The sequence below is a fragment of the Strongylocentrotus purpuratus genome, unplaced genomic scaffold (genome assembly GCF_000002235.5).
Source record: "Strongylocentrotus purpuratus isolate Spur 01 unplaced genomic scaffold, Spur_5.0 spur5_scaffold_19, whole genome shotgun sequence".
Taxonomy (NCBI): domain Eukaryota; kingdom Metazoa; phylum Echinodermata; class Echinoidea; order Camarodonta; family Strongylocentrotidae; genus Strongylocentrotus; species Strongylocentrotus purpuratus.
The window spans coordinates 19,611,580-19,633,508 of NW_022145604.1; the positions used below are offsets into that span (position 1 = coordinate 19,611,580).

At 38.7% G+C, this 21,929-nt stretch overlaps 1 protein-coding gene across 2 annotated transcripts; it reads right to left on the bottom strand.

Moving 5' to 3' along the window:
* Positions 1–1,119: 1,119 nt before the first annotated feature.
* Positions 1,120–17,969, bottom strand: LOC587619 (NADH dehydrogenase [ubiquinone] 1 alpha subcomplex subunit 10, mitochondrial). 2 transcript variants are annotated; one of them, XM_030990528.1, is made up of 9 exons: positions 17,642–17,969; positions 13,245–13,488; positions 11,720–11,851; positions 10,669–10,755; positions 9,551–9,672; positions 7,054–7,188; positions 6,127–6,212; positions 4,285–4,393; positions 1,120–2,786 (listed from the first exon to the last, which is right to left on the bottom strand). In XM_030990528.1, exons 1-9 carry the CDS (start codon positions 17,765–17,767, stop codon positions 2,712–2,714), a joined length of 1,116 nt encoding a protein of 371 aa, XP_030846388.1. In that variant the 5' UTR covers positions 17,768–17,969; the 3' UTR covers positions 1,120–2,711. The 2 variants fall into 2 exon arrangements, with proteins under 2 accessions (XP_030846388.1, XP_030846389.1); XM_030990529.1 differs by having other exon boundaries at positions 7,054–7,176; positions 17,642–17,966.
* Between the last annotated feature and the right edge of the window lie 3,960 nt (positions 17,970–21,929).

Here is a 21,929-nt window from a genome sequence, read left to right on the forward strand (position 1 = left end):
AAACTTGGCCTAAAGGGTTATCAAATACCCCCAATCATGTGAGTAGAATTTCAGGTCATTACTTAAGGTCAAAGGTCATTTCAGTCAGTCAACACACTTAGACTATTTTGTGGCATCAACGTCAAGATTTTGAATTTTTGGCATAATCTCAAAGAGTGTTTGTTCAAATTTCATGAAACTTGTACCCAAGGGTTATCAAGTATCACAAATCATGTGACACAAATTCATTTTAGGTCAGTAGACTGGAATATGTTTTCATGGCTTAATATGAGAATTAACAAATCAATTTTTGTTATTTGTTCATATTTCATGAAAGTTACCAATCTTGGTACAAATAATAGTAAATAATTTTTCTGGTGATTCTTATAATCAATATTTACTTCAAAATGCTGATTATGTTCAAAGGATTTTATTTTGGGGGGTCTGCTATGGGCCATCCTGTTTTTTTTGTGCTCGAATAACTCTCCTGATTAAAGACATAGCCATTTGAACCAGCAAAAATCAACTAAGGAAATCGTGAATTAGAGCGAATGTAAGGTTCACGTCATGATTTTCTAATCTAATTATTTTGTTATATGCTTGCGCATTTGTTGGATGAGGGTTAGAAGTTCTCAGTTCATCACCACTTTTCACCCCGAGTACAGGCCAGCAACCAACAACGCATACAATCCATACTGGCTGCGCTGGGCTGTGGGTGGAAAGGGAGGACTTGGTGCTACCAGGGAGATGTGCGGTCTCGGAGGGGGATTAAGAGGAATATGGTAGGGGAAAAAAGACGCATGGTGCCAGGAATGACTTCTAAGGGGCCTTTTGGACGGGATCTCCATTGTGGCCAAGTGAAAAAGAAAAAAAGTGAAACGGCGCGATTTTTGGGAATTTTGTTGGTCAACCAAGCCCCCCCCCCCCATCTGGGCCTTTAGAAAGCCCTAAAATACATCAGCTTCAGGGGGCTCTGCCCCCTGCACCCCCATCCATTGTCGGCTCGGTCGCTACGCTCCCTCGCAGCAAAATCAAACATACAGGTTGGCACTTCAACTAAAAATTCTTTTTGTTTTGGCACTTCTAATAAACTAGTTGAGAAGGCCTGGTCTAATAGATAAAAGACAATAAACACATTTATTCCTTTCAGACTGCTGCATAAGAAGTCTTTCATAGTTTATTAATTTCTTTTACATCTCCTGTTGTACAGAAGGGTGCTAAAACTTCAAATAAAACTCCTTTATTTACAAACTTTAATGAGATTAAAAGATAAACACACTTGCATGCTTCATTATAGAAGGACTTGTGCATGTTATGTTGGATTAAAACGGTGTACAAGAAATACTACCGGTAATCAAACTGTGAATGAGTTAATTATGGGTATACTGCAAGGGTAGATGCCAAGGGGTGATATGAGACAGACATACAATCATATACACTGTACTCTAGTTGTCAAAGACTAATACAGTGACCAGATTTCTCAACTCTACTCTTTTCTAATCATGAATCTTGTCATTCCTGTGGTGAAACATATTAGAAAATAGCAAACTAGTGTTTGTTGAATGTTTATTGTCTACAATTGGCATCTGATGTCAGTTATAAATATATGTCTACTATTTTGGTGTTCCTACGTCAAAGGTTATCCAAAGAACATGCTTTGTCTGTCCAATAATAGTCTTGGCTATTTGGGGGTTATCATGCTAAACCCAGTCAAGTATTGGTGTCCAACCCTCATGCAAATGTATCTATCTATACAAAGAGCTGTTCCAATGGTCAAATCAACAACATGCCATCAAACATGTTTACAGCAGTGCACAATACTGCCATACTGCACATGGAGACAAGTATTTTACTGCTTAAGCAAGGTTGTTAGGAGATGGGAACAGACTCTTCATTCTCAAAAATATACAAAATATACTGTATTAATGGCCAATATCAAAATGGAGTCATTTATCGTTTTTCTACCAATGTGAACATCTTCATTTGACCAGTTTTTACTGCTACAAGTAAAACAGAAACTTTCAAGAATGAATTTCAAGCTTTCCTTTGTCAAACAATATTTGGAACATACACTGTCATAATTTGGGTGATTTAAACTGCATACAGCACTGTATTGGGCTGAATGGATCTGATGTCAAGAGATTTCCAAGTCAGATTTTGAATAAATTCACCTCCTTTTGGGAGCAGTCAATTCTATTATATTCTAATATAATAAAGGCCTCAACACTTTCTTAATAATCATTCATATTTTTCTCATTAAAGGGCAAACAACATCAGGCAATAGCTTCTTCATCTCAAGTTCTGGTGAAGAGAGACATCTTTCTTTTGTCAACATGCAAGTTTATTGATTCAATGGTTAAACTATGCAATACCTCATCTCACCCTATATCCATGCTTACCAAACTTCCATAACCAAAACTAGGAATAACTTGAGGTAAAATTAAGAATACAGTGTCTTTCATATGGTTATCACAAGAACTTTTCAAAACAAGATAGATAGATATCTATCTTATAGTTCTTATTGATTTAAGGCCCCCAAAGAGTGATTATTCCCTCAAAAGATAAATTAGTCCTCCAAAATAGGAATTCATTGAACAAACTGTGAACGTCTTAAGAATGGGAAAGGTTGGCAGCTACATGTACATATTCTCAAATTGTGTTTATGATAATGTGGGTGTTTGGAGTCCATTTTGATAGTGGCCTAGGTTGACTTTTGATCAGATTGCAAAGTCCTACTTGAAGAAAAGCTTGGAGAAGGGCTGGTCAGGATTGAAGCCTGGTGCAAAACCTTTTCCTATCGAGTGGTTCTGTGTAGAGAAATAGGAGATAAAGAGTGATCAAAATTGGTTGGTGTTTAATACTGAAGTGGGCACACTTCGTAGACCGATTCATGTCCAATTTTGCATGGAGGTACATTGAAGTATTAGTGACGCGTTCATATTTTCGTTTTAACGATCCAAAGTTAAATATGCAAATTATGCGCATATTGATGACCGAAGTACGCTAATTTTTCTTAATTTTAAAGAAAAACACAATAAAAAGTATTACATTGACTCAAAATGAATCACAGACATGGACAAGTTTGAGATTTAGGTATTTACATTGTTCATTGTAGTAGATATTTATATGTGCATGCATAAATTGCATATATTATCAGATACACACTGATGTGTATGCAAGAAAACACATACATTGTAGATGTATGGAAAAGTCACTGTTTTTGGATGACCTTTGACCCTTATTGGTCATGTGACCTTGGTCTAATCTTCGCAAATTTAGTACCAAAAGTTGCACAAGACTTCAAAGGAAAAAAAGTCATGAACAAAAACTTTATATCTGCCGCGGTTCCGGAGAAGTTGTTAAATTACTACAGGGGGGGGGTCAAATTTCCACCCCCCCCCCCCCCACCCCGGTTAAAATAGGGATAAAGCATAGACAGCAGGAAGTACTAATAGATTAGAATCATCTGTCCATTTTGTTTGTTTTATTTCCGAAAAATCATCATAAAAAACAATAACACAATATAACAAAATCAAAGACTTATATAACAATGATAGAATGATAAAACGGTTGGATAGTCCATGTATGGGATATTGGTGTTTCCCCAGGGTTCTTTTTGTTCTGCATGATAGTATTTACCATATATACTCATCTATGTCAGAGATGTGTTATGCTGATATTAAATACAGAGATATATGTTCTTTTAAACCATGTGGTTTCCAGAGTGCAATCTACCAAGAAGAGTGTTGTGTGAAGGAGATAAAGCAATGGTCAATTTGAAATGGTCTCAAACTGAATGATTAAAATAATTAGATCTTAGATCTTACATCTCATATCTGGAAGTGTCCAGTTGTTCATACCAACTTCTATGGGAAGTTGTCCTTTACTTATGCTGCCCCTGCAATTTGGAACACTACCCCACTCATATGAAGGAAGCAGCCACACGTTATAAGTTCAGACTCTCCTTTTATCTCCATTTATACTGAGTTACAGTCATGCATTACCAGCACCTACTTCTCCTTTCTATAGATCTTTCTTCCTAAGCACAAAGAGATGCTATGGCAGTCACATGCGCTATAAAAGCACTGTATTATTATTATTATAACACAGGGATCCACACCAACTTTTTTGGAAAGGGACCCGGATTTAACTTTTAATAGTCTAAATGCATGAGCCCTATGTAAAAATTAAAAAATTGGGGTCTAGACTTAGATTTTGGCAGCCCATATGTTCAGCGCAACTGTTAACGACGAGCCCGATATACATTTCCCATTATGGAGGATCTTGATGAGGGGAATACTTTACCTGTTCAAAATCAATTGTGAGGTCATTGAACTGATCGGCACCAAACGTGATCTCAGGGAGGTACTTGGGCATCCACATGGACTGTGCTACCCTCCCCTTGTCACGGACACTGCGCAGGGAAATAGAGAAAATGTGATATCATATGCTGATAACATGAGATAATACAAATATTATGAAACAGATATCATGAAATCATAATGAAATTAAGTAATGCAGATTCTTGTGAGTGCATTTTACCCTTGGTGATAATGAAAGAAGTGTAAAAAAAATACCCCCAAAATGAAATAAAATATACCAAAGGCAAATATTCCCGGACACTGACAAGGGAAATAATTATGAATGTACACTTTAAAGATGCACTCATCTTGTCATGGACACTATCAATGGATAATTAGAAAATGTAATACACACTTAACACCTGAAATATTAAACACACATAATGGCATGTATTCTACTCATACTATTTGTCTTATTAATATTAATATTGTCTTATTAGTAGAATACGGACCAATGGGTTCTATTCAGTACATCACTTAGTGCTTTGATCAAGCACAGAGTCTTCAAACACAAAATATGAGGGGCAAGCTCTGTCAGACTCTCAAAGAAAGGTACTGACAAAGTTAATAAAGATGTCAAGGCATACATTCAATCTATCCTCATCTTGTCACAGACACAATGCATGGAAATAGATATACAGAGAAAACAAAATCTTCCTTGATATTATGATATCTAACATGGTATGACACAAAATATGTTGTTGTCATATACACTTTACATAAATGAATTGCTTCAGGAATGGTGAAAAACACAATATAAACACTGCAATAATTGTGAAACTCACTGTTCATTTGTCTAGATTTTTGGTGCCCCTACACTTATAGCAGATAGGAGGTGCAAAGGCTCAGTGGTAGAGCAGTGGTCTCATAACCGGGTTTGAAACCAAGTCAATGTGCCCTTTGGTAAGGTATTAATCCTCATTACCAAGTCCATCAGAGGGCATTTAACCATTGTTCCCCTGGATGCATACATATTCTTTCTTAGCAGTCAGATAAAACCAACCAACCAACCAATGTAAGTGTTCTTTAAAGTGGGCTGGTCAATTGAGCTATTTAAGATTTTAATCACAATGTAAGTTTATTTCTTTTGGTAAATTAAATCCAGCAGCCTTCTCCAGTATTGGATAGGCGTCGTCTGCAGAGCTGCCAACCTCCAGAACAGAAAATCAGAAGGTTCAAAATCAGTAATTTGGGGAATAAATCAGTAATTTCCTATGTGGTGCTATGAATCTTAAAAAAATGGCATGCAAATACATGCGTGCATGATTATCTGAAATTTGTTGGTGATTTTAATCACACAAAGTTGCTAAATATTGATTTTCAGGTCATCAAAACACATCGGTTTTCGACAAAAAATTGGCTTCTATTAGGAGAATACTTGATACTTTTCTGTCTTTCTCATGCAGCGAGTGTTGGATGGCCGCCATACTGCAACATCACTCGCTACGATAGATCCCTTTGCGGAAAAAGAAAAAGTGTTTTTTTTTTTTCTTTTTGTAATCCGTAATTTTAGACAACATTCCGTACTGCCGTAATGATCGTTAATTTATATACCAATTATAGGAAATCCGTACTAGTTGGCAGCTCTGCGTCTGTTGGCGCAACAGTGAAATCATGGACAAAAAAGCATGGAGAATACAGGTCAAAAGATCATTTAAGGGCAAAAAGGTTAACCCATAGACTACTGGGACAGGGTGATTTTTGTATTAAACCTGAGGGGTTATAAGAATTCAGTAGACAATGGGTTAACCAAAGTTTCAGAGGTCGACCGAGGTCAAGTACTTACAATCTGTAGAGCTTGTCAAAGTTGTCATTATTCATTTCATTCCATGGCAGGTGCTCAAACTTTAGCATATCAAAATCTTCTGCCACCTATAAAATAAAATAAAATAATATAAAATAAAAGTATGAGAATAATGAAATGTCATGACAAAAATGAAATATATATTCATTTTCTATTCCAGTTACCCAGGGTGGTTAAAACGAAATGTGTAATGGTTGAAATATCATCATACGCATAGAGGTATAAGCAAGCCATTAAGACAGAGCTGGTAAATACCTCTCCTGTCTTATTTTGGCTGAATATTACTAAAACTGGCATTAGTTCAAATGACACCTTGTAACTTTTCAAGGCTTGTGAATAACATTGCTGAAATAAGATTTTGTCCTTATTTTGACTTGTTTTTTGCATGTAATATGGACAAAAAATGTATATTTGTTGCATGTTTTTTTTAAATCAGAAAACAGATCAAAGGGAAAACTGACGTACATAGACAATAATTAGCAGCAGATCTTCCCTCTTACGTCACACAAGTCCGGGATGTAAAAACAGAGTTGCTCAGCGGGCAAAATTTAGAGTTGCAAATCGTTCACTTCAAACAAAGATTACTTGGCTGGATGACAATGTTTGGCTTTCATACTTACTTTTTTTCATTTACAAGACTCTCTCCTTTATTTACATGCAAAATTTATCCTAATCTGACATTTCCAACTTTTCCATCCTCCTTTAAGCTTTTAAGTCCATATCTTCAAACCTTTAGCGGTTCTAGAGAGAGGCGCATCTTTGAGAGGCACATAAAGAAATGAACGCAAAAACTCTCAAGCCTCACATCAAAGCCCATACCCCAAAACATTGTTCTAGATCTGCTTGTGCAACAAACCCAGAGTAAATGTTGCCAAAGCAACCGTGGGATCACTCCTGATGCCATCTTACCCTGTCAACATCTCGAGGAACATTCTTGTCATAGACCATGACCTCTGAGGTCTCCTGCATTGCTGGTAAGAACTTGTGCTTGTATTCATCCTCCAAAGCTTCTAGGTACTCAATAGGGATGTTCTGCTCATATTCCTTAATCAGATCAAGAGAGGGGGCAAGGAGAAGGAGAGAAAAAGAGAGAGAGAGAGAAAGAGAAAGGGGAAGAGAGAGAGAGAGAGAGAGAGAGAGAGAAAGAAAGGGGGAAGAGAGAGAGAGAGAAGGGGGTGAGGGAAAGAACAAGAGATAATATATATATATATATATAGGAAAGAAAAATAAAATGAGGAGAGAAAGTGAAAAAAGACAAAGAAAGATGAGACAGGGAAGAAAAATAGAACAGAGAGATAGAGAAAGAGGGAGACAGAGAAAGAGGGAGACCGATTAAGTGCAGAAAAGGAGAAATATGGGACGGAGAGAGAGAGAGAGAGAGAGAGAGAGGGGGGAGAGATTTTTTTAAAAATGTAAGAGAAAAAGAGAGGGGGAGAGAAAAGAAGGAGAGAGAGAAAAGCATGAGAAAGAAAGAAAATAGAGATAGACGGTTATAGACGGAAAGCCATTGAGGGAGGCAGATAGAAGATAAAGAAAATGAGGGAGGGGGAAGGGTGTGGGGAGATACACACACAAGAAAAGTGGAAACGTAAACAGAACACGAGATACACACAAAGATGCAAATTTTCAACAGAAGATAAATAACAGACATAGAGCAAGAAGAAGAACATGGAAGAAAGAGATAAAGAAAGAGAAATGGAAAAGCTTTGAATGTTAGCATTTGGAAGTATGAGCTTTTAAAAAAAAAATGCATGGAAAATGTATGTTCACTGCAATACGGAATTGATACAATCTAAAGAATGTTTATTTTGAAAAATCTGGAGAATAACACTGTATGGTACAGAGATCTGAATGATTGCTTTGTACATCACTCAGACTCAATTGTCTGCCAACAGTGAAACAGGCCCTATCTTACAAATGGATACACAGAAGTAACACCATTGTGGCTCTCTACAGATAAAAATACTATTAGAATTACACTGCAATGTTGACATGACTTTGTTGGGTAAAGGTATGCTCACACATAAGATGTGGAGTTACAATGTCAAGAAGTACTTATTTATAAATGTAATGTATAACTTCTAAGGAACACAGCCATTTTTAAAGGATAACATGCAGCAAGCCAGCCTTTAGAGCAGTGATAATGAAGTATTTTTGAGTGAAAAAAAAAACTATAAGGCAAAGTTTAAAGACTATTTGAGAAATGAAATACATGTGTCAATAAATATTATTCTAACAGTAGTTCAATCACATGATTGGAAATGCAAAAGTCATGGGTTCAAACCCTGGCAGGATACTTATATCCTGGAGCAAAGGCATTTGATCTACATTGCTCCTCTTCTACCCAAGGGTTAGTTGGGTACTCACTTCTCAGATGTGAAATTCAATGAGATTGGATTAGCATGTGCGTGCACTCTTGAGATGTCATGATAACAAGGATAATATATGTAATTTCAGAAATTTGACCGCTATAACCTTTGACCTACGTACCCCCAAATCAAATGAGACTACTATAGTGATACACATTATCACCAAGTTTGAAGTTGATACCTCAAGTGGTTCTTGAGATATCATAACAAGGATAATACCTGTCATTTCAGAGATTGACCCTTGTGACCTTTGACCTTTGATCTACTTTTCCCTAAATCTAATCAAATTGTCTTCCTCTGGTGATACATACCTGCACAAGGTTTGAAGTTCATATGCTAAGTGGTTTTCAATGTATGGCGATAATGAAGCTAAAACCTGTTGATTCAAAAATTGACCTCTAAGCCGTTCAAATTTTGACCAAATGAATTTAAAATCTACTTATCTTGTCTTCTTATGGTAATACATACTATCACAACGTTTGAAGCTTTTTCCTCAAGTGGTTCTTGAGATATACGATAGCAAGGCTAAAAACCTTTCATTTCAGAAATTGACCTCTATAACCTTTGACTATTGACCTACTTACAAAAAATCAAATCAGATTGTCTACTAAAGATGATACATGCTATTGCCAAGTTTGAACCCCATGTCTCTAGCGGTTCTTGAGATATCACAATATCAAAAACCTGTATTTTTACTAATTGACCTCTTTGACCTATTTACCAAAAATCTGATCAGATCGTCTTCTTATGGTGATACATATTATCACCAAGTTTAAGCCTCATACCTCTAGTGGTTTTTGAGATATCTCAATAACGAGAATGCATGATGGACGGATGGAGAACTCCCCCCCCCCCTCCCCTAAAAAATGCCTCGCCTCCTCCTTCGCTCGGCGGAGGCATAACAATCATCATTTATTAATCGTTACCAGAGATTTTGTTGAATCACCTGATAAACCACTGCCCCCTCCCCACTTCCTTCCCCACCCCCCCCCCCCCCCCTCCCCTCCCTTCCCTCCATCCAAGCTTGATCCACTCACCAAGCCTCTTGACTTGACATTGTCAATCAGATCTGCAACGGGCGTGTCCATGTAGATGACGCAGTGGGGCGGTTTGAGACGATACATGGAGATCTTCTCGACCTCTTGGTAGTAGTCATAGCCTGGTGAATTTCAATTGAAAGGTGACAATGTTTTATTTAGTACTAGCAAGTCTTGTAAGCACTTGTCATGACCACTGCAATGGTCTTCCAAAGAGCTTCACTTGTACATATGTCACTTACTATATGACCCCCCCCCCCCTCCCACACACACACACACACAAAAACAAAACAAACCAAAAATCTCGGAGAATTTTGACTGGTTTAAATGATCCATCTACATGGATACATTTACAAGGAAAACTGCATCTGGTTTATGGCATTGATGTTCTACGAATAAAGCTGATATTAATCCAAAAGCGCTAGTATGTGAAACACCATGACAACCCTGGATGGTGTAAGAAATCATAGGTTAGATACTAAATTTGGAATATATAAATATTCTCTGATTGAGGTCATTGTCATATGGGTAAGTCCATGATTAGTTGTACATAACATTTTTAAGAGAAACTTTGCACTTATGATCCCAATAAAAAAAAATTGAGCATGTTCAATTGCATTGTTTTTTCTTTTTCTTAAAGTGCATAGAGACATGCAATTTGCCTAGATGTGTTATGCGCTATATAAAAATGTTTAATTATTATTATTATCATTATCATACTAAGAGTAGTTCTTGTGTAGACCTTTAACCTGTGTGAAAATCGAATCTAGCGCTGCTTGAAGTTACAGTGACGACACAAATTTTGGTTACTAACTAACTAGATATACAGTTTGTGATTTTAATTCATTAATAACCTAGTGGCTTGATCAGAAGCAGGCTGGCAGGCTAAGGGTACCATGCAATTCTTATATGGATATTTAGATGACCTTTCAGGTCTTCAGTCAGAAAAAACTGACAGAATTGATAAGATATTGGCTAGGTTTGGAATCTCTTCTTGAAGATCAGGAGGTCATCGATCAATGTATGAACCATACTTCACAATCCTTGTTCTTGTGATGGTAAACAAACATTTGATTGGAATAATAGATTTCAACTCTACAAAGTACAAGAAGACTTACATTCTTTCCTGAAGTATCCCATTTTGAACATGGCTTCCATGAAGACACTGTCACTATACACTGACCTCTCCAATACTACACCTTGACCTGCAAGTAGAAATAGAATTCATTAATCTTTATCATTTTACAAAAATGTGTCACCATCTAAATGAATTAAAGATAAAGTTGAGTTCTGGTCATGCGATTGCATTGTGAGAGAAACATTGTGGCATTGATCAGAAAAGTTTGATCATCTGGCATATAAATATTGGTGTGTACTGCAAGGTTCTGGAATCATCAAAATAATACGAAATTTGGTGACATAAAAATCTGTCCGGATTTTTATGATGTTACATGCCATGTTTAGAATATTAAGGCATTTGAAGAGCCATGCTTTTCAGGGAACATGTTTTATCTGATGTTCTTCCATTCCATGATAACACTTGCAAATTATTTATCACCTCTTCCCAGAACTCAACCTTCCCTTTAATGAGATACAACTGTACAAGAGCATTAACACACACACTCTTAGGGCTTAAGACAGGGCTCTAGACTAAGTTTTGACAATTTGGAGGTCCAAACTGAGATTTTGGGTGCCCATGTGTCCCGGGCACATGTTAGTGTTGCTTAAGACATGATTACATGTATACACTGCCCATTTAGGAACATTATGACAGTGTAATCTATTCTATCATTTATGTTCTTGTAATGCTTCATTTTATTGGATATTGAATTTGGTGACTGTGTATGTATGAACCACAATTAATTTCATGGTTTTTTAATGTTGGATTCCCTCTACAGTTTAATTGTCCCTCCTTTACTCTTCACTCATTTCAAATTTACAAAAAAAAAATTCTCCTGGAGATATTTTGGCCAATTGCCTGACCCCAACATTAAAAGAGTGACAGGAAAAAAGAAAGAAAATGGAAATAATCTGTTAATTAAGTTATCTAAGGGTAATATAGAAAAATCTATGGGTATAGATCATAACTACTATCTCGATGGTCCCGTCTATTTATGATCACGTTCGTTTTTAAATGGTCATACTTTTTTTAATGTTTGCTAAACCTACCTGTTTCTAGTAGATGTTGTAGTGCATCTGCATACTGAACAAATCTAACTGCATACATGGCGAGCTGAAAGCGGAAGGAGTGCCCATCCTTCGCAAAGGGATCGGCATAGAAACGCTCCAGTGAACAAGAGCCTATGACAAGGAAGCAAACAGTGAAATTTACATATAGTTTAAAGTAGATATTCATTGATTTTAAAAACTAACTTTATTTTCATTATTGCAAAGTTGAAACTTTGATTCGACAAGGTTATCAAAATTCAATGCTTGGAAACATTCAAACTAATGATTATTATAAATTTAAAAAACGCTTAAATACCGTCCCGGCAAAGCACCTGAAGAGCTCTCTGAACGCTGCTGAGATGTGTGAGATCACAGTATGGACATGACTTGCACAAGCAGACGATGTCCCATGACATCTCACACATTTTCAGTGCCTGTGTTTTCATCTACTCTTGAGTTCTTTCTCTTACTTCACTACCGTCAGGCTAAATGTATAATATATTGCCTCACTCTAAACCTCGCGCATGGTTTTATTTTGATGACAAATGCAGCGATACAAAAATAAAGGAATCTGTCGCTTGTAAACAAAATAAGACGCCATCATAGACGCCATTGTATATTCAGCTGCACACATGTTCGGCGTTTCAAGAGGGAACAAATGCCGTCCTTAATATAATTCCGGGGCTTTTCAATTTGAAAGTCTGGTTTCTTTGATTGTTAATTAAGCCCTATCCTGTGTATTTACAAGCAAAAGATTTTAGTTATTAGAATCGGGTCATATCCCCTTTTGAATGGTTTGACATGCCATTACATTTACATACACTAAACTCATTATAATTTGAGAAATAATAGCTTTGCAATTATTTTCATTCTCTATGGGATGTCGTCTGCTTGGGCAGCGTTGGTCCATATAGTGACGTCATTAAAACATCGTTATTTTCCGGCGAATCTTTCGTATATCATAGCTGCTATGAAGGTGGTTGTATTTGTGTTTTTATAAATCACCGATATGTAGTTGACCTAAAACTTGTCCGATGGCCATCTGTTAGCTTACCAGTTTCTAGTGATACATTAATTGACGAGACTACATGCATGTGTCTTTCCCGTGGCCCTTCGAGCCAATCGGGTATAATACGGACGACGCGACCGCAGTATTCACGTGCATGCAACATACGCGAAACTGGAGAGTAAGGAGAAATTCGGTCTGTTTCGTGCCCTTTAATCTACTACCGAACACAGTACAAGCATTTTTTGTTTCTTGCTTTGATCATTTTGCAGATGATACCATTCAAAAGAGGGTCTTACTCTGCAAGTAAATATTGACTCAAATTTCCACATTATCCAATCTACTACAAAACAAGAGAAGTGTTTTTAAAACGAAATTATGCGTTTTTTTTTAAATACAGTACAGTAAAATACAGGCAACAGGAAAATAAAATAAACAATATCTTGAGGGCAATAGAATATTCTTCCTGATTCCAAAATCTACATTTTTAAGGATACAAATGCAAGTGAAATGCCTTACCCATGAATTTGTCATCATATTTCTTTCCCTCTCCAAGCTCTTTCTCATCAAAGTAATGAATAGTAGCCTCCTTCATATATTTCATTCCAAGCTGGTTAGCCAGACCCTTGGCCAGTGAAGTCTTCCCAGCACCAATGTTGCCATCTATCACCACAATCTTGCTTCGTTCATCAAACCGATCAAAGAATTTATAGCCAAAGAGGTTGCCAAGGATGCTGTCTGTGCCTTTGTTTCTTGTAGGTTGCTGAAAGAACAATGTTAAGTGTATGTAATAAAATACAGTCAAAGTTATGAAAATGAAGTGGAGATTTCTGGTAATGTAACTTGCTCTCTGGGGAAAAACAATCAATTAATTGTTTGTATTGCTTTAGACCAGTCCTTTGAACCATCAAGATGTACAATCAAATTGCGGCACATCATATTTACAGAAACCATTTACGATAGAAAAATGCATGACACACATTTGCAATAAAGTTGACTACATGTACATGTACATGTATGTACATTTTTTATTCTTCCAGATATATTTATATTCTTACTTGCTGCAGTCTCTCTGCTTGAAGTAAATGAAAACTTAAAATTTATAGCGCTCAATTACATTTTCTATCAATTCATTACCAGGACTAAAATTTCATGCTAGAAGATAAAAGTGAAAGAGAAGGAGAAAGAGAAGGAGAAGGAGAAGGAAAATGAGTAAAAGGTGATCAGTTAAGTTTCTTTTAAAGCGGTGTTTCCCGTACCACTTCTTTCTGACCTACCTGACACAGTTTGATCTGACCCCCCTTTATTACTATTCTTTTTCTTCATAGAGGCATTTTTATTTTCATTTTCGCGCTAAGCCCAGTTGATCAATTTTTTTGCGCGACGAAAAGATAACCACGCCCGTGAATCACGCCCGGTATCTTCAGATGGTGCGCACTGTGAATTTGCCACAAGCGGCTCGTGCACAGAAGCAGCACCAAGCTAAAGAAACCTTGCATGCACTGCATTTACCACTAACGCACGCTGGGCTGTGCATTATTCGTAGACTAAATTGCATTGATCAAGACGGCATGTGATAAATGCGTGCATAAGCATTTTAGTAGATTTTTCATCGAGAAAATTTAACCCTAATTGTTGGATGTAAAACAGAATCTAATTCATAATTGTGTACAAAGTAGTTCACCCCACTTTAAATATATTTTGAGTACGGTAGTGGCCCAATGGAGAAGGAACTATTTCCCTTTTTAATTTCTTTTTATCCATTTTCTTTGCTTCAACCCCATCCCCCTTTGTTTTTCTTCATTTTCTTCTTCATTACACATAATCATAGTATCTCATGAGTGCAATTGGACAAGTGTTCTTTCTTGGGTATGTGGTGGCTCTGAAAAGAGCCGTTTTGGTAGGATGGGAAAGTTGGCGTGCAAATCACTTGGAAATTAGTGATAATTTTGTGTAATATTGCTCATGGAATATCAATGGGAGAGTTATCCACGTCCTAGTCCTATGTCAGTCTACTAACCAAACTACCAATAGGGTGTCTGATCACGCATCTGGTTTTGTGTGCTAATACCCTCCCATAGACATTGCACACATCCCTATGCAGTCTACGTGCATTGCGCGACCATGCTAAATTGGTCAATGTTTTTAAAAATAAATTGAGATTTAAACCTTTATTTGTTGTGATCCTGAAGGTGATATTGAGATAAATGAGATGTCATATAAAGAGTAGACCAAATTTTCTGTCTCTTTCGTTTTTTAAGCCTCTTAGATGGAAAATTTGGTCTAATGAAAGAGCAGATTAATCTCCATATTTCCATACCCGCCAACATTTGAAAATAAGAATTAGGAATTGTTAGCACGGTAGGCCTATGCCTGCGAAAATAAGAAATCGCACATGACATGCAGCGGCAATGTGACGCTGGCTGCGTATTTTTTATTTACACGGCAGCGAGGGGAATTTCTCGATTAATTCCAATGAAACCGCTCAAGATGAGTCTAGACTAGACCGAATCGGAGTACGAGTACCTAGCAGTGCAGTGCCCTGTATTATAAAGGGAATTGTACTTAAAGGAAACCAAAACCTTCATACTAAGTTACTTTTATTGTAAAGTTTAAAAGATTTGAATAAAATCAGTGAAAATTTGAACAAAATCGGGCAAGGCATAAGGAAGTAAGAGCTTTTTGAAATGACTAGTCACTAGAGGGCAGTATTCAATTTGATGACATCATCTGTGAACAACTCTCCATGCCTTTTGTACATAAAATTTCACAATTTTTTTGTTTTCTTCGTATTTATTTGTGTTCTTGATCCGACTTCATAACATGTGAAGTAGAATATCATTTTGCATTCTACCTGTATATCTTGCTTTCGGGGGAGTACATTATCTCAATCACAAGAAAGAAGGAAAAACATGAAATTTGATGTACAAAAGGCATGGAGAGTTGTTCACAGATGATGTCATCAAATTGAATACCGCCCTCTAGTGACTAGTCATTTCAAAAAGCTCTAGGCGTTGTGGCGTGCGCCTGTAATCCAGCTAACAGTGGAAGTTACAAACTGATTCAGCCGAGAACGTAGGTTCGAAACTGAGTCACGTCTTTCGGATGGTGACGTTAAAAGTCGGTCCCCAGACGTAAATAATCATATCTGATTGATACACGTCTGTAAAAAACCAAATACACACACACACACATCTTACTTCCTTATTCCTTGCCCGATTTTGTTCAAATTGTCACTGATATTTTTCAAATATCTTAAACTTTACAATAAAAGTAACTTAGTATGAAGGTTTGGTTTCCTTTAACATGTAGATCTAGAGAAAGAAACGAAGAAAGACATCAAAAGGAAAACAAGAAAACAAAATAGATAGATGTCTTATGTAATAAACAGAGACGGCAGTATGAAATTATATGCGACACCAAGGCACAGAGAGCGTGAACAAAATTCTACATGCTCTCGGCTCAGTGAAAATAATACACGGGGGCTCAGGGCGAATTTGCCCCCAAATGCCAAAAGAGCCCCCGAAAATCAGAAAAGAGCCCCCATAAATTTGCATAGAGTTCAATGCAAAACAAATTTTAGAGTGTTATTTTTATGCAGACAAGCTTGAAAAGTAGCCCCCCAAAAATATATATTAATTTTATCCCTGTCTCGGCTACATACCAACAACACACATTACATCGACAGCACAAAACAAGTCATATTCAGTATAGGCCTAGGCCTATCATCACTTTGTACACGCACTACAGACTAGACTCTCCGCGAGCCGTTTCTTCTTCTTCTTCTTCTTCCAGTATAGTACAGTCCGCCGTTGGCGTATTATCGTACCTTGTGTTTGTCAAGTGCCGAGTGTACAGTGCAAGTAAAAAGGTTCTACAAGAATTCTATGTGCAGCTAAAAAACAGTCTGAAGCTCAACGGAGCTTGATGTGTTGCACCTTCTGCTTGAAAAGTTCCAAAGAGGTGCAATCGACGACAGCAGATGGTAAGGAGTTCCACAGTCGGATAGTATCTGGGTAGAATGTGGTTTGGAATAGCAGAGTTCGGGCAAAGGGGACATGGAATTTCTGTGGATTTCCACGGGTGCTGGGACCAACAACGGGTATGAAGTAGGTGACTGGAAGATCAACCAGGCCATGGAGTATGCTGTAAACCATGCCTACTTTCTGCTGAGCCCTTCTTTCCTGCAGACTTACCCATTTAAGTTGATTCAGCATGGCTGAGACGCTGCTTCTGCGCCGATAGTCACCCAGGACGAAGCGTGCACAACGGCGTTGCACCATTGGAATTAATCGGGCTTTTCCCCTCGCCGCCGGGTAAATAAAAAATACGCACCCCAGCCCCACTCAGTGTTATTTAGGGTACGCATAGACCCTATATATGCATCTTACTAGTTCCCAGCACCCCCCACCCCCCCCCCTCCCTTTTCAGCAGAAGTCCGGTGGGTAAAGTCAATGGCCTGAATTCACAAAGCAAGGTTTGAGCTCAGACCAAGGTCCGTCGTCAAACCTCCTTTTGTTTCGCCAAACCTCCTTTTGTTCTTTACAAACCAGGTTTGTAAAAAACGCATCATATGACGTACGAAAACCAAGGTTTGTCGACATACCAGGTTTGTAAAAACGCATCATATGACGTACGAAAACCAAGGTTTGTCGACAAACCTCCTTTGTGAATTCGGGCCAATACGGGAGACTAGATCTTTTCCTTTGGTTATATGAGTCTTTTCAGCACAGTCACAGGCGCATGCCTTGCCATTACTCATTCACTTCACTCATCTCAATTTAGGCTCACCTACAACAAGATCTACAACAAAATCTAGACTACAACAATACCGACATCGCAACACTATCCAAATCCAATGCTTTCTGAAGACAGGAATTCAATTTATCATCAGGCCTAAGTAACGTTAAACTTACGTGTAATTGCAAGTTAGACGATGCTTTTACAGTTGTTCCGACCAAGCAGATCTGTCTAAACACAGCCAAATTGGAGTTGGAGCTAGAAACTCCTGCTCTAAATAACTGATGTGCCGCCATGATCATCTGATGATTGATATTTTTTCGGCGGCCCAACGTGATGTATAGCTCCCAGTTAGCCCCAGCACGATACGGCAGCAGTGATGGATGGCCCGGTAGCTCTCGGCACCGTACCCTCGTTGATGGTACTCGTTGATCCGATCCGCTCGTCCGGCCGCACGCATTTACAAATAGCACCTGATCTTGAGGAGAAAATGCATCTTCGAAGCAGGGAGGTGATAGAGAAGGAGTGGAAACTCCACTGATCTCTCTACGGAAAATAGAGATCAGTGGGAAACTCTTGTAATATAGTCAGACGCATGCGTATGTCTACAGAGTATAACAATGGGATGGGTAAACTTTCCACTTTGCTTTGAAGTTCCATGCTCCGAGCCGCTCTTCCACTGCGGAGAATTTCGGAGGCAAAATTTCAGTGTAAATTATAAACTTTATATTGGGAATAGTGCATCAAACAATTTTTAAATTTAGTACTCAGCCCTTCCTATAATATTTGTGTAATAATGTGTACCAGAGCTGGTAAAAGAAAAATTAGATCATGACAAATACTTACTATTTTGTGATCGTATCCGGACGGTGACACGACATTTGCTCCTGCGACAATTGCTCCGGGCTTTATTTCGTCTAAGATGTAGGGTTAGGGTTAGGGTTTCAATAGGGTTTTATGTTAGGTTTAGGGTTAGGTTTAGGTAGGGTATAGTGTTGAATCCAGGGTTGAAGTTAGCCATTCGATTAGTGTATGAAATTTACAGCGGAGCAATTGTCGCCGGAGCAAATGTCATGGAATCATCCGGACACTACCCCTGGACATCCACCCCGGATAATTAACAACCCCCAGTCTACTACCCCCCCCCCCCAAGACTACCATCACCCCTCGGACAACTACCCCCTAGGGCAACCACCCTCTACATGACGACTACCCCCGGACAACTACCCCGCCCGCTGGACAACTACCCCCTACGATAGTTGTTCGGGGGCTAGTTGTCCTTGAAGATGTTGTCGTAGGGGGTAGTTGTCCGGGTGGTAGTATAGTTGTCCTTGATAGTGGGGGGTTGTCCTAGGGGTAGTTTACTGGGGGTATTTGTCCGGGGGTAGTTGTCCCAGGGGGTAGTCGTCCTATAGAGGGGTGGTCAGGCGCGCCGGAAGCAGTTTGGGATTGGGAGGGGGGGGGGTGGGCAAACGTTCCAGGGGGCTCACATTCCAGGGGCAGTGGCATAATGAGCAAAAACGTTTGGAAGCCCCGGCAGGGGGTCAAAGGGCTGAGCCCCCGAAAGCTCAGCGTTTTTAGGCATTAAATTACGGTCAGATAAGCATATTTATATACCTTATTTGTAACACTTTTAGGTCACTATTGGCGGAGAGTCCAGGGGGCAGAGCCCCCGGAACGGCTCAGGGATTTTAGGTATTAATTACGGTTAGATGAGCATCCAGGGGCCCTATTTAAGGCAATTGATGTGGTCCGGAAGCTAAGGAGTTTCAGGTATTTAATTACGGTCAAATGAGCATTCAGGGGCCCGTCTTAGGGCCCTTGGTGGGGGTCCAGGGGGCAGAGCCTCCAAAAGCTCAGGGGTTTTAGGTATTTAATTACGGTCATATGGGCATCCAGGGACTGTCTTACGGCTCTTGTTGGGGTCTGGGGGCGGAGCCCCCGTAAGCTCTGGGGTTTTAGGCATTTAATTACGGTCAGATGAGCATATTTTGATACCTCTTTTGTGACATTGGCAGGTCTCTAATTTTTTCTCTATCTCTTTCTTTCTTTTTCTCTGTAACATACTTTTTCAAAAAGTGAGGGGGGCTCGAGCCCCCGAGCCCAGCCGTTTCTTCAGGCCCTGACGTAAAGGCTTCTAAATAAGTATATTTTTCGCCCGACTGTAAATTAGGGAATTTTTAATTTTCCAACAAACTCATAAAAAGGTATATGACTAAAAAAAATACCGGAAAATCATGTAATTTCAGCAATATTTGTAAATCAGTGGTATCGAATAAGAAATAATACACCCCCCCCCCCCCCATCGGTAAGCCAGTGTTCAGGGGCTCATGTCTTCTCACCCCTATTACAAAAAAAAAAAAACACGCTTTCCCATCCTCTCATATTTCCACGATATGCGCGTGTCGCTATAATAAAAAACCTCTATTGATAAATATAGGTGGCATGCGGAATGTTTAGAAAATTGAATTCCTGTTAACTTTCCTTTTCTTTGAATGTAATTTTATATGTGATTTAATTTCCGGTTTTTATTATTGTCATGTTCTTTGGGGTTTAAAATACAAACCATCTTTACTCCTTTACTGCATTTCTTTCTTTCTTGTTTGGAGGGGGGGGGGGGTTTGGGGGCAAAAATGCGTTTTGCCCCCCACTTTTTTGTTTGGGAGGGCAAGTGGCAAATCATTAAGGCAAAGGAAAATCATTTAAGAGGGACAGCGAACGTTTGTAGAAATACCATTTTCTGATTTAGGAATTATAAATCCTGATATTTCATGCGCTCTTTTATCTCACCATCATGGTCAACAGTAAATGTTTAGCGCATAACTTTTCGGCAGCTCGGGTATAGTGAGAATTTTGTCTTTTATGCTTTTTTTAGCCCCCACCCCCCCCCCCCCCCCCCCCCGAAATTTGAGAATTGCGCCGACTGATATTCGCTTAGTATGGGGGGGATAGGGGGTATTGAGAGCACTATTTTTTATTTTTTGTTGCCCGCCGGAAATGTGAAAATCGCGTCGACCGATATTTAGCTCAATGGGGAGGGGGGGGGGAATACTCAACACCCCCACCCCCCCCCCCGTCTTTATCGTCTTCTGATCCTATCACATTTCATAATATTAGTGTCTTCCATATATCCCACTTTTATGTCTTTGGGTTTGTCTGAGTGTTTATTATCATGATTTTTATGTTCCATTTCCCTTTGTATGAATTCTCCAAAATGTTTATTTTTTTAGTGCCAATGTGGAAATAAACTCGTAGAATAAGTTCAGTGGCAAAAAAGACTTAGATAAAATTTTATCTAAGACTTTTTTATATTCTATATAGAAGGATAAATTCATGTTAAGAGTGAATGTGTAGAAAGATCACAAGCTGGAGGATTTCTTGTCCTTTTTTAAAGTCATACTCTACCAAATAATAAATAAATGTATAGCGTTACATATCGACAAAGAAAGTTATGACAGTCGAGCTGCATGGGACGTACACTTTCAATATTAATTCTGTGAGTTGGAGGCGTCCTAGCTCCTAGGCCAGGATGACTCCTCTCAGTATCTCGGAAAAGAGCAGGGGCGGATCTAGGGGGTTCGGTGGTTTAAACCCCCCCCCCCCCCCCCCATTGGGCTGCCAAGTGAAAAAAGGGGGGGGGGAGAAGAAAAAAGGGGGCAAAAAGAAGAAGAAAAAAGTAAAACAGTAAAACGGCGCGATTTTGGGGAAAATCCATGATCCGCCACTGGGTCAACCCCCCCCCCCCCCCCCCCCGGCTTGGCGAAAAAGATCCGCACCTGAAGAGCACTTTCTAAAACGCGTAGCAAACAAGTAGAGCTTAAAGATACAAGCCAACATGTAGAACTTTGCATGAATTATGAATATGTCATGTATGTCATAATTATGTGTGAAATTTAAACCTTAGCAGTGTCCTATTATTCGAATTATGCAAGGAAACCCGTTTCCTGTTTTCATCTTTGGTAATAACGTACATAAAATGAGCTGTAAAGAGTACATGAGCATTTGTCTACATTCTTGTAATGGCCAAAATAAAACCGATTGAATCTTTGCGCAGCATAAAACGTACGACCATTCGGTACAATGGTCTGAAAAATCAGACTATTACTTTCTGGTTCTATAGCTCCTAAGTCGATTCGACAACTAATACTCGTTTTTTCCCACTTCCACTTCAAGCCCCCCCCCCCCCTTTTTGTAGGAAGTTCTAAATTAGTATTGTCTTTCAAATGACGTTGGAATTTAACCTTTTCATTTTTTTGGCCTGCAAATGGGACATAGTACCTTTAAGACCATTAAAAAAAAAAACATGTTTAGCGTCCTGCCTTTTTGAAAATTAGGAGGGAGGAGGCCCTTTGTTTTCCAAAAAGGCCGCTCGGTACATTTTCCCTCACAACTTCGGGCTGTTTTTCAAGCCGGCATTTTCTTTCTTCTTGAAAAAAAAAAATCAGAAATAGATCGTTTTAGCAG